We start from the raw sequence: 13,930 nt of genomic DNA on the forward strand, positions 1-13,930 counted from the left end.
TTGCGGAATACTACAAAAATTGCAACAACAAAAAAAAGTACACTTTAAAACCAACACAGTAGCCGCAAAATATTTTGTAGCCCTTCAAAACGATCATGGAAGCAGTATACCATGGAAGCAGTAATATGCCCTAATATGCAAATATAAATATATAAACCTCAGTCATTAATATAGTTCGTTTTGCTATGATTAAAAATGCATGACTCACACGGAGATTATTGGCGTCACACTAGTCATCTACTACAGTACACTACAGTTCCTCCGCCGGAACCAGGTGCTTTGGCACATGTTACCCAGGGAAGTCTTTCTGTGTGCACTGCTCGTGATCCAGTTGGGTTGTCATGGACACGGCGGGAACATCGGGAACTGCTGTTGGAATGAGCGCCGGTACTAGGGGGGAAGAGGAGCCCTGGATACTGGAACATCCAAAGGTCAGAAGGTGTTACGAGTGGACCTTATGCTTCATGATGATGGCGTCAGTATTTCGCTTACTGTTACTCCCTCTGGCCAGCATGGTGGCTGAAGTGCAGGAGCTGAGGAAGTCCTGCTACAACAGGCTGTTCTCTGTACCTTTTACTCATGTGATGCTGTTCTAAATTGAATCTTATGTTCAGTAGCTAATCTGTGTAAGGGGTGAGATACTGCCTAAAATGATGAGTCCTGGTGACCTCACTAAACAGTGGAATATATCCTAGCTGACCGATTACTGTTCTGCAATGACACCATGTCATATGGGGACTATATAAAGAACTGGACCGGGACAAGACACTGAACCGCCAGACCTGGCATCAAACTCTTCGGGGCTTTCTAGTCTGGGGGGATGCATTCGATAACTTTCACCAGCCTCCCCGTGTGGTCCAGACCGATCCGTTTATTGCGGCATGCCCGGACCATACAGGGAGGCTGTATTCTCCTCTCCCTGGTGACAGCTGTCATAGCATAAAGCAACTAAACCTGACAACTAATAGGTGCCATGTGGAAAGTACCATTTGGGTGCCCAGACGGAACTCACCACCTTAGGAGGTAAGCATGCTAAATGCTGGCGTCATTTGCACCTGAACAGAGCAAAAATGTAATTGCTCTATCTGGCACTGAAATAATAAAATAATAAAAAATTTGACATGGTAAGCACGTTGACATATTAATTATCCAAATACTGTATGTAGACATGGTTTTTACTGACGTCAGTACTAATTTAATATATGTCTGTAAATAACATTTCCGATAATAATAAAAGGGGATACGGTCACTAGGTCTACAAGCAGATGGACGACATGCATTAAGGTCGACAGACAAAAGGAAGACATGGGATTTTTCACTTTTTTTTTTTGAGCGGACATGCCGATATTTCATGCACCAGGGATCGGTGGTAGAAAAAATAGTGTGCAAAGCATAGCGAGGCTCCATGCCCGAAGCATAGCAAACGCAGTGAGCCATGCGAGGGGACACGGTGCTACGTTTCACTGTCCATGTCTACTGTATCGAAATTCGTGAAAAATCCCATGACGACCTTTTGACTGTCGACATTTCTGCATGTCGACGTAATGCTTGTTGACCATCATGCTGTCTACCCAATGAAAGACTGTTTATGTTTTTTCTGTACATCGTGAAAAATACGTGTTGTTATAAGCCGTATTTAAAATGCATTTAATGCAGGTCTATATTTTGATTTTGTCAAAATATCGACAATCAAGGTGGTAACATTTGAAGTATAGGTAACTGCACGTAGTTTTAACCTGCAATCGATCATATCGGAAGGTAAACGTACTTTGCTTCTCTTTTATCACAACTATGAAGGGGATTAGCGCTACTGTGACAGGGTTTTAGTGCAATTAATTTTTGTTGGGTTTATAACAGGGAGTAAGTTAATGCAAAGTTTTCTAGCATGAGCTGGAACAATGTTTTTTTTATTACAGGTTGAGTATCTCTTATCCAAATATCCGTTATCCAAATTATTCCAAAAACCATAGTCTCCAAATGTACTTTTATTTTTTGCTAAAAACCTACTGGGGAGGTGCAGAGAGAATTATATTTGGGTGAGTTATTTTGTTTCTGTGCAGGGTAAATACTGACTGCTTTATTTTTACACTGCAATATAGATCTCACTGAAGTAAAACCCCACCCAAATCTAATTCTCTCTGCACAAGTTACATCTGCCCCACCTGCAGTGCACATGGTTTTGTCCATCTAAGAAGGATTTTGTCAGAAAGAGTGAACTAGAATAAGGCTCCATGTCTGCTTAACTGTGGGACCGATTTATCAAAGCTTGGAGAGAGGACGCAGAGATGGATAAAGTACCAATCAACTCCTAACTGTCACTATATAGGCTGTGTTTGTAAATGACATCTAGAAGCTGAGGTGCTGCTACTTTATCACCCTCCAAGCTTTGATAAATATACCCCCACATTTGTTCTGCATCTCTTTGCATTAACATTCGGGACTCCTCCGATGCATGCACAGCATTTAAAACATCGACCAACTACACCAGTGGTTCCCAACCCTGGTCCTCAAGTACCCCCAACAGTACGTTTTACAGGTCACCCGGCAGGTGCACTCATTATTCAGGCACATTTGAAAAGATCACAGGTGGAGCTAATTATAGCACTTGTGATTCTGTGTGGAGACCTGCAAAACATGCACTGTTGGGGGTACTTGAGGACCAGGGTTGGGAACCACTGAACTACACCCATATTGGTGTAGCGGTGACTCTACATTTGTCCCTATGTTTTTTTTTTCCATATGGATTGAGAAACATTCCATATGATGTTAGAAAGACTATAACTGATATTCAAGCTGGTATTGTGTAATTAAGAAGAACAAAAGGCGTATATTATCACAGTACAGTTCCCTACTGCCTAATAGTGTAGAATTTGGAAGTTTTTGGTTTCAAATTTGTGTTTTAAAAAGGGCTGATATTATTACAGGTTGGTGGATCACCCACATTACATGGTTGGTGTACTGAAATAAATGACCTTTACCGCATTAAGAAAATTGTAATGATTTTTTTGTTATTGACTATTATTTTGCAGTTTAAGCAAATGATGACATTGGATGTCGCAGACAGTGCCCAAGTTTATGCAGCATTTCTAGTATACATGGATCTTTTAGAAGGTATGTTCAATTATGATTATGAATGTTGTGCTTTGAGCCTTAATAATTTAGTTCTCCAGCCATCATATAAATATAGAAATACTTTGAAACTTGGACCTTTATCCAATAGATAGGAGTCTGGATCAAACTTTCTTGCATGGTGTACAAGCCACACCATCCGTGTCCCCCCCGCCCCGCCCCTTAATTTGTGGCAAGTAAACAGGATCAGCCTATTATAGCAGCCTGTGGTCTATTTGTCACTGTATCTGGATGTAGCAGCTCCTCCGGTGACCCCCTCGGCACTCTGTCGATGCTTGTGGTTGAATGTTGCACTCTGTATCAGCTTGTGATTCCCCTTTAGATGTGTAGTTCTGTGCACCCCCCCAGCGGCAGCCTCCTTCTCCCCACTGCCTTAGAATACTCTCAGCCCATCAAACAGGTCAAAATTGTGCTCATAGTTCCAAAAAAAGGGAGATAAGGAAACAGGGAATTCTGCACTAATGGGAACTATAGTGACAATACTACACAGTCTAATCTGTATTTCAACAAAGTGATACAGACCAAACTGTGTTAGAAGCACCACAGCAGAGAGTGACAGCTAAGGCAGGAAAGAGAACCTGCACGGATTTTGAAAGGTGCAGTGTGCTAGAATGAACGTTACTATAGAACCTTTCTAGAGAGCCCCGAAATTTACATTAAAACACTCCACTGTCTGGACAGTGAATACCAACAGTCAGATTTGTGCCGGAAGCCGTCAGAAAACAGCTGGGATTCAGACGTAATTCCGGATTGAATACCCCCCATGTCTCTTTGTTGGGGCACTACAGATTTATAGTGCTGTTAAATCATAGTAGTAAAAACTGATACTTGAAATAAAAATTATAAATACACCCAGATATTGATTCACCTGTATAATAGACATGATATACATGAATTGTGGGCATATGCAGCTCCTGACTGACTGTAGGCAGAACCTAAACCTTGTATGAATCTGTCACCATATAAATCAGCAGGTGTTACAATTGTAGAAATGCCTTCCTAGGAGGAGGGAGAGGACTGCTTTGTCCATTCTCTCTACCTGCTGCCTTATATCCTGACTATCCCTGCCATGCTCACTTATTGCCTTCAGGTCTCTTTACCTGCACCTCATGTCACCTGTCTGTCTGGTTGTGGTATAGGGTTCCGACATTCGGGATCCCGACAGTCATTAGTCCGATGTCGGGATCCCGACTGCCCGGACTCAGACAGCATGGTGAGCGCAACAAAGCCCCTTGCGGGCTCGCTGCACTCGCCACACTGCGGGTACGGTGGCTCACTACATTCGCCACCTATTCTATTCTCCTTCTATGGGGGTCGTGGACCCACACGTGGGAAAATAGCGGGTGGCCGCCGGGCACCTGTCTGTCTGCGTTTTGACAGTCGGGATTCCGACGTTGGGTAAATGACTGTCGGGACCACATCCAGCACCTGTCTGTCTCCCCCTCTTCCTAGATTGTAAGCTCCTTAGAGCAGAGTCCTCTTCCCTCCTGTTCTCACAGCACTCTTCTTGCATTTCAACTACAGCTCTCTTACTCACCTACAATCTATACCTGCATCTATTCTCATTCACTTCCTTATATCTCAGCTGTATTGTGTACTAAGAATTGTGCTTTAATTGTGTTCTGTCTAGTTCTGTGTACCCTGTACTGTTCTTTTGTGTTCTATATGTACGATACTGGCTGGTGCAATCACCATGTGGCGCCGCTGAATGGCTGCCTGGGTGCTGTACAGCTCAGTAATGATATGTTCCCTTATGTCTGTATCCCTCATTACAGTACATCTAGTGTGTGTGTGTGTATGTATGTATGTGTATATATATATATATATATATATATATATATATATATAAAATCTCAGTACTGTTATTGGCTACCTAGCTGGCTGTGCAATCACCATGTGGCGCCGCTGGATGGCTGTCCCGGTACTGCACAACTCGGGGAATATGTTCCCCATATCCGTGCCCCTTATTAGAATGCACCTAGTGCATATCTGTACATGTGCTGTATATATGTACTGCCATTATTACTTGTTCCTTGTAATGATAACCCTTTGTATTACAGTATGTGCATTGTTATTTTTAATGTCTGTAAAGCGCCTTGAGTCCTGATGGAGAAAGTGCGCTATATAAATATCGGTACTTGTTTCCTAGCACGGCGCCCCCGATTTTGATCGTAGTACATCTTATACAATCGCATCGCATGCCGTATAGTGGCACGCGATTCGATTTTTAATTGTACAAGCACCCTGATGGGTGCTTTCAATGTTAAATGCACCTCCATTGGCAACGCCACCCCCACTATCAATGCCAACCCGAAGCGTGGCGAGCCCGCGAGGGGCGGCGGTACGCGTCCTCCGACCTTTTCATACCCCTACTATCCACGTCGCCGTGGAGTTGATTTTAGATAGTGTGGCGAGCCACCGAGCCCGAAGCGTGGAGAGCGGACACTGATTACTTTACATGTATTCCGCGTCCACTCGCGGGGCTCGCTTCGCTTGCCATGCTTCGGGCTTGTATTCCGCGTCCTCTCCACACTTCAGGCTTGATGGCTTGCTGCACTCGCCACTCTATCTAAAATCAACTCAACACCGATGTGGATAGTGGGGGTATGAAAAGGTCGGAGGATGCGTTGACAATGGGGGTGCATTTAACATTGTAAGCACCCATCAGGGTGCTTGTACAATTAAAAATCACATTGCTTGCCATTTTCTGGCATGCAATGCTATGCGATATTTCATTGTACAAGCACTCCTGTTAATTTAACATGAATATCGCATCGCACACCACTAAGTATGGTATGCGATGGGCGAAGTGCTAGGAAACAAGTACCTAAATAAAACTTACTTCCTTACTTACTTTCTGCCAGGATGTCGGCAGTCTAATCCAAGATTCTGTGGATGCAGCATAAGATCAGGGTATAAATTCTGTAGTGACACTGGAAATTATGCTGTGGTCCTTATGATGATTTTTATCAGTATATATATATATTTTAATACATTGTGCACTTTTTAACCATTAAGGTGATTTGAAATGAACATCTTTTTACAACACTTGCGCCAAGCTATTCACTGTATTTTCATGTTATTTCTATAGGAGATGGTGTTCCTCCTTTTATGCTTAGTACAGTAGGCTGCAGTGTTGTAATTTATTGTGCAAAGATTTCATAACAAAATAGTTTTATTAATGATTTATATGTAAGTCACTTTATCGTTATTTATAAAGTTTGATTAAGATGATTTACAGCAATATCGGAAGTGAATTCAGAAATTGGTTACTTACCCGGCATCCCAGTTTGATTCCGTCCGGGCAGCAGGGTCCAGACTACGGGCATCCGGTAGAGGCGGCTGGTTGCTTGCAGCGCTTTGCTGGGCAGCGCGGTGGGAAGCGCTGCTGGGTTTGAAAAGATTAGAATTTTTTTTAAAAGACTGGCCGGATGCTGATTGGCTGAGAGCGTCCGCCCAGTCTTTAAAAAAAAAAATTCAAGTTCTTCCGCCCAGCTGCCCGGCAAATAGCGCTACAAGCACCCAGCCTCCGCTGCCGGATTCCTGCAGTCTGGACCCCGCCACCTGCTGCCCGAACCCTGCCACAGCCAAGATGTTAATACTTGTCGGTATACCTTCCTGCTCCACCTTGGTAATGAGATGAACAGGAAGGGCTATAGCAGCATAAGTCACATAAGAATTATTTTGCCGTGTGTTATGATCGGTGGCACTACCACTCTTCCTCAAGTGATGGTACTTTCCAAGATTGATTCCTGCAGTATCACTTCTGCTGGTGCTCCTACAGCTGGGTACACATTAATAGGTTTATCTGCAGATCAGTTGATCTGCAGATATATCTACAGATGGATCGGGCAGCGTGTTCTCTATTCACACTGCCTGATCCGTTGGGACTGACATCACAAACACTGAGCTGTCAATCACCGGAGGCTCCCGGCTCGGCAGTATGGACGGTCATCGGCTGTGTTGCAGAGCCGACGTGTATATATCTGTGAATGGCGCCGGTCACAGATTTATCGGTGGTACACACTGGCTGATAACACGTCATCGTTGTCTTTCTGCAGTTGTAGGCAATTGGCTGATGGGATGCACCTGTTACTCCTGTTTATTACTTAGGTTCTCTGAGCACTTAGTACTTGATTATCAGTTCTTGTTACTTACAGTAATGGTGTGTACACACTTGTACAATTTAGACTATATTACAATTTAGGCTATCTGCATACAATTAGACTATATAGTGCAGATCTGCACTATATAGTCTATGCAGCCAAGACTTTCTGGCTGCGATACGGGAGCGTGCATCGGGATCGCAAGGGTTAAAACCTGTGCGATCTGCATGCCATCCAGATGAGATTTTGACTATATAGTCAAAATCTCATGCACATTGTACAAGTGTGTACACACCATAAGTCTAATCCAGCTAATGTTGAATGTTAAGCCATTGCATCAATCTAAACCTGGCCATACCCCTAAAGATTTAAGGGTGGATTTACAAAGATAGGAGTTCTATTGAAAATGGGATTTTGCCCATAGCACCCAATCAGATTCTACTCCTTATTTAATTAGCACCTTTTAGAATATAATAGAAACTGATCGGTTGCTATAGGCAACATCCGATCTTCAATTGAACTCCCATCTTAGTAAATTTACCCTTTATTGTCCGATGTGACTAGTTGGAACAAAAATTTCAGAACGTATGTGAGAAAATGACAGGTGACCATTTGCTTTGAAATCACGGAAAACTGATAAAACAGTAATTTAGACAAATTGGTTATATCTAAATGGATTGAACTAATTTGTCAGATTGACTATTGTCTGTTTTTAGTGTTTGAGAGCAAATCATCAGTTGTCATTTTAACCCATTTATTACCATATTTTTCATTCGAACCAGCCATATTGGTCAAAAATCTTTGTGTGTATGGTCAGTGTAACCTGTTCCTGGTTCGCAGTTCAGATCCCAGGGTGCCCAGAGTCTGTAGTACTGCTGCACTTCCTTCCTGCTTCTAATCGGCAATCCATTCAATTTCCCCTTTGTCTTGCAGGCCAGTCTGTACCCAGGGACAGCTGAGTCCCAGAACCATATACTGTAGGGTCTGAGTACACTAGTGCCTTACATTCTTGATAAAGGGCCTAAAGCATGGATCTTCAAACGGTGGCCCTCCAGATGTTGTGAAACTACAAATCCCAGCATGCCTTGCCGCAGTTTTAACACTCCCTTATAGCAAAACTGTGGCAAGGCATGCTGGGATTTCTAGTTTCACAACATCTGGAGGGCCACAGTTTGAGGACCCATGGCCTAAAGGCTCAAAACGCATTGCTCACCATATGCTGCTTACCCCCTGCATTAGGACTCATAGACCAGGAATCCATTCATTGGAAATGTATCCACCCAGGACTACACCCTTATTAAACCATTGAGTGTAACAATAGGGAGTTACATAGGACTCCATATTCAATATTCCTGCTGACACACATCTCTACAAAAGGCTATGATCCATCTTCATTTATTTTTACTATTCATGTTATCCTTTATGGGTTGACATCTTTTCTAATATCAACATCATTGCAAGTATAATACTGCACCAGTTGCCTGATGCTACACAACCCTTATTATTTATTTACAATTTCTTATATAGTGCAGCAGATTCCTTTGCGCTTTACAAATGTAGACCGTAATAAAACAAACTGGGTAACAACAGACAGACTTGGAGGTAGGAGGGCCCTGCTGCAAGCTTACAATCTATCAAGCCTTGAACTCCCCGAAGCTACAGATACTGGCATACACACTGAATAATTTTAAATGCTTATTGTTATCAATTGTACACACCAAACTATATGTACGATAATAACATTAATAATATTGTGCACGTTCTCAAGGGGGACCGATTGTTCGTGACTGCGCATGCGAATAGGTTTTTATGTGCATGTGCAGCCACTGTGTGTGAGCTCCCACAGTGCTCGCACACAGAAGTCTGGGCAGGGAGGCATGGGGAGGGGGACTGGGGAATTTGGCTATGGGAATGTCCAGCGTTTCATGGGAGTTCCCATTAGAAGCTGGGCATTCCCATGGTAATTTCCCGATGGTGCGGCTGGTGGCAGCTGATGTCAGGCGATATCAGCTGCTCGCCCTGTCCTCACACAGGGTGCACACAGATCACCATAGAGGTGTCTCAGATCTTTGAGCGCCGAAGAAATCATTCAATGGTCGCCGACCATCAAATGATTTCTCCCCCGCACCCAAGGCTGTGAATGGATGATTATGCAAATCAGGCGAAATTTGCAGCCTTGCGAGTCAACCAGAATAAAGACCAGTGTGTATGGGTTTAATGGTGTGTACACACGGGGCGATATGATTGCTCTGTGTCTCCTTTTCGTCGGCGATGAAAAGGAGACACTGCTGCTGTCACCGGGAAGGGGGGGAGACGTCACCTCTCTGTACTCACCCCGCCACCTGCTAGTCAGAGGCAGCCGCACAGCCAGGTAAGCGGCGCTGCAGCCTCCAGGTTGTGAAGGGGAAGAAGGGGGGACAGCAACATAAGGGAATCCTTCTACCACTGATCTCCCCAGGGGGATGGGTGCCCGTCCGGCGCTGACCTCCTGCTCAGCGCCGGGGGAAGCCGCTGGTAGCTCCTGCAACCGGCGATCACTGGGGAGTGCACACGGGAGCGCGCAGCTGGCGATTTATCGTCAGCAGTACTCCAAATCACTGGCAATATGGTCGCTCAGCGACCATATTGCCAGCGATTTCAGCCAATATCGCCCCCGTGTGTACGCACCTTAACTGCCTTGCAAAAGCCAAGCCTGCCATTTTGTTATCCTGCACTTCAAGTCAAGTCTGTTATTCTTTTATATTATATGATCGTTACCCTGGTTCTGTTTTGCCTTATTCATCTTGATGTAAGAGAACCTTGCATTTAAAGCAGAGCTTGACAAAACCCGGGCGCCAGGTCGCCATGGCGACCAGATACTGCTTCCTGGCAACCAGATTTGCCAGGCAGAATCAGTGGTGGCTTGTGTTAATGCTGGGCAGAGCGGTGGACAACCTAATCCACCCGGGTCCGCTACTCTGCTATTTCAAAATTCAAGACCGATCAGAGGAGTTCGGCAGCCAATCAGGAGCAGGTGCAGTGGTAGCTCCTCATTGGCTGTTGGATTGCAAGCTTCCTTGTTTCTAAATAGCGCACCGCAGACCTGATCTGATACAGAGCGGCCCGTGTCCCCCCTGTCATCTCCGAAGACATTTAGGGCGGCATCAGCTTCTGATTACTGTGCAGTCAGAAGCACGGTACATTAGAGCCACACGTACGCTGCTGAGCTGTAGGTGACCTCCAGACTGGTCGTGGGGCGGGAACTGCCTGTGTCAGAATTTCAATACTGGGTGGATGCTGCTAAGATGTGGTGTTCTCAATTTGAGGCGGGGCAGGCGCCCTTAGTGGGGTGTGAGGCAGAGCCAGGGAGTTAGAAGGCCGCTTATGAGGGCTGGGGAGGGGTGCCCCCCTGTATTTTTTTTTCTGGTTCCGCTTTTGATGTTTGGTAATGTAATGAGCATTATGGCATGTGGTGTTTGTAATGGGCATTAAGGTGTGTGGTATAATATGTAATAGGTATTATGGTGTGTGGCATACGGTGTAATGGGCATTCTGGGCAGTATTCTATGTAAAAAATTCTCCGTGCATGGCGAGAGATTTTTTCTCTCGCCATGCACTCGCCCTGTTCCGGAGGGCTCGCTGCCACTCCTGCTCCCACTATTCAATGTGGTTAAGACTCGCCGCCACTCGCGGCGAGTCTTAACCCCTGCAGAGGACGAGCGTCCGCGGCAGGGAGCTGGCAGGGAGCCGGGGGACGGTGGCAGCCAGGGAGATTAAAGTCTCCCTGGCTGCCCCAGAACATATGTGGAGGGGAGGTGGGCTCCCCGGGACCCAGGCAGCACAAGCTGCCCCCCCTATAGCCAGCAGGGGACCCAGTATTCACTGCACCCGATCGTGCATATGTAATGATCGGATGCAGTGAATATATGAATATCTAATGAGCGGCTCGAGAGCTCCGGCCCCCTGCTGGCTGCTCTGTGTAAAAAAAAATATATATCTATTTTCTTTCAAATTAAGTATATATTCATGTGCTATAAGCACATGAATAAAAATAACATGCCCCTTCACAGAAAAAAAATCCTGATTTTTTTTTTTTTACACCAAAATTAAAAAAAAAAAACCTTTTAGTTTAAAAGTTCACATTCCAGTTCTCCATGAAAAGATGGAGAATTGCTACACGGAGAGACACGGCGAAAATATCACATTGAATAGGGTGGTTCACTTTTGGAGAGCAAAATGCTCCTTCCAACGCGAAAATAGCACAAACTCGCCATAAAACAAGGCAAATTTTTCTCATTGAATACTGGCCTATGACTTGTGGTATAATGCCTGTATGTAATGGGTGTGTGACGTGTAATAGGCATTATGGTTTAAATTTTTGGTGTGCGCATTGTCAATATTTTTAGTTTGTCTGGCTCCTAAACTTTCATGCTGGCTCCTAGATTTAAAAAAAAATTGTCAAGCCCTGATTTAAAGTATATCCTTGATCTCACCCAAAGGTGTGTATAAACCAACTATTTGCTTCACTCTACTAATTCATTACTTCTTTTGAAATACACACTTACAAGACTAATCTGAAAAGACTCATAACAAAGTGAGTCCGAACACCGTGAAGGCAAAATGCAGGATGTAGATAAAATATAGTCATGTTTGAACATTTAAGGGGAAAATCACTTATAAAAACTTAAATAATAATGAAGATGAAAATGCTACCTCGCTTGAGCTTTAATTTTTAAGAGAAGGTATAAAGGAAAGAAAAAAAACTGCTTACCTTCCCAGAAGCTAAAGCAGACTAGCCTGTGAGTTTGTTTTTCTTTGATTTGAGAAAAACTGAGACTGTTGGACTTGACAACAGGCAGGAAGCAATTTCCTTTAGGATTGGTTGAGTTTAGCTACAGGCAACTGTATATCAGAGAGAACTGTGCATCAGGAAGTATTTTTAATAATTCCAAAATGACCAGTTTACTGTGGTGAATTTTTGTTCCTGGTGTTTTATTTTCTACCAACAAAGTATTTAAGACTTACAGAACATACAGAAAATAAAAATATTTGTGGTATGGAAACATCTCCCAATCTTGATAGTATGTACATTTCTCATGTGTCTCACAAAGAATCACAATATAGCAGTGGTTCTCAAACTGTCTAGACCACAAAGCATTGCTGACCATCAGTCTTCTGATGACTTCTCTAATCTCTGTCAGTGATCCAAGGAATTTGAAAATTCAGTTGAATTGTCTAGTGCAGTGATTTTCAAACTATTTTGCATTGGGACCTCGTCAGACAATTAAAATTATTACAGGACCCCAGCAAGATACCACAGAAGTCACACGCATGTGTGGTCAGCAGGCCACACATAAATGGCAGTATTATAGAGGCAAAAATGATGCAAGAAGTCTGAAGTAACAGATAATTCAACACACTTTTCAAACTCCTTGGATCACTGAAGGGGTAGAGATTAGAGAGCTCATCAGCCTGATGGTCAACAACAGGGAGTCGCGACCCCATGCAGAGATGGTCGCAACCCACTTTGGGGTCAGGAGCCACAGTTTGAGAACCACTGGTCTAGTACTTCAGACTCCTCACATCACTGGCTCAGAGATCTGTCGAGTCTTTAGGCAGCTCTGCCCCATCCCAGTTCTCTGCGACTCCTGTCCCACCCAGTAGAATCTTCTGCCACCAGCAGGCTGCGCACTTCCTGGCACCCTCATCTACATGCAGATATCCATAGGCCGCACACCACTGGCAGCAAGGGCGTACCTGTGTCCTGGTCCTTCTCTCCAACTGCTACTTACTGCCTCTCCTTGACACCCACTGACTTTCCCTGTCATTCACTGCCAGCCCAGTCTCCCACTGCCTCTTCTGTCACCACTGCCATCCTTTCATCCCTTTAGAGCAGGTATAAGCTTTAACATTCGCTGAGTATATTTAAAAACAAAACACACATGCAGGGCAGGGACTCTGAAAAGAGCTTTTCCCTGAAGTTGTGTAAGAATTTAAGTGATCGCATTAGCGGTCCCTTCACTTCTGTTTTGTGCCTCTGCAATGTTGCCGGGTATGTGTGGCCTGCTGACCACATGTGTTACTGCCATTCTGCAGTCACTTCCTGGGGTAATAATAATTTGATTTGTGTTTGCCGCTAATGAATCCTAATTTGAACAAGGACACATTTGTATGGGCAGCACATCCACTTGTCGGTTTATAGAAGCTTTAGTAAAGCTACCCATCGAAGTCGACTTGGAATTCACCAATCTGTATAATCAGGATTAGTTTGTATCCTCCTGGATTTACATAGTCACATCAGTTCTTCATATTTTATAATAGGTCATTTGTTTGTTGTGTTTACACCTATTACTTGCATCACTTCATCATGATAAACATCGTAATCATTTCATAAATGAAGCATTCCTCCCGGCTGCACATCAGGGGAACACAAGAATTAGCATTCTGATCTGATAGCCTGAATGGTCAGATTACGCTACACTTTCCAGCTGCACAATAGGGAAGCATACCTGAGAGCATGGCATGCTGAACAAAGGGATAGATTTATTACACTGGCACATAGTGCATAACTCTTCCTGCTTTACCTTTTTACCAAGGTGACAGAGGAAGCACTAACACCAAGATGTATGAATATCTTGGTTGCCAGAGTAGGGGAGTGGATACTCCTCCCTCTGGCGAGCCTTGCTAGACTCTCCACAATCCATCAGCCAAGTCTA

At 44.1% G+C, this 13,930-nt stretch overlaps 2 protein-coding genes across 4 annotated transcripts in view; one reads left to right on the forward strand and one right to left on the reverse strand.

Moving 5' to 3' along the window:
* COLGALT2 (collagen beta(1-O)galactosyltransferase 2) overlaps positions 1-13,930 on the reverse strand; it is a 201,986-nt gene that overhangs the window by 179,268 nt on the left and 8,788 nt on the right. The window lies entirely within an intron of this gene.
* Positions 275-13,930, forward strand: part of TSEN15 (tRNA splicing endonuclease subunit 15) — a 38,399-nt gene continuing 24,743 nt past the window's right edge. The window contains exons 1-2 of one of the 3 annotated variants that reach the window (XM_083156774.1): positions 275-431; positions 3,030-3,111. In XM_083156774.1, the coding sequence (XP_083012900.1) occupies positions 342-431; positions 3,030-3,111 (172 nt within the window). In that variant the 5' untranslated portion in view covers positions 275-341. Of the gene's footprint in view, positions 476-508; positions 1,024-3,029; positions 3,112-13,930 lie in introns of those variants that run through there. The other 2 variants (XM_083156775.1, XM_083156776.1) reach the window with 2 other exon arrangements.

The sequence above is a fragment of the Crinia signifera genome, chromosome 8 (genome assembly GCF_055691185.1).
Source record: "Crinia signifera chromosome 8, ASM5569118v1, whole genome shotgun sequence".
NCBI lineage: Eukaryota > Metazoa > Chordata > Amphibia > Anura > Myobatrachidae > Crinia > Crinia signifera.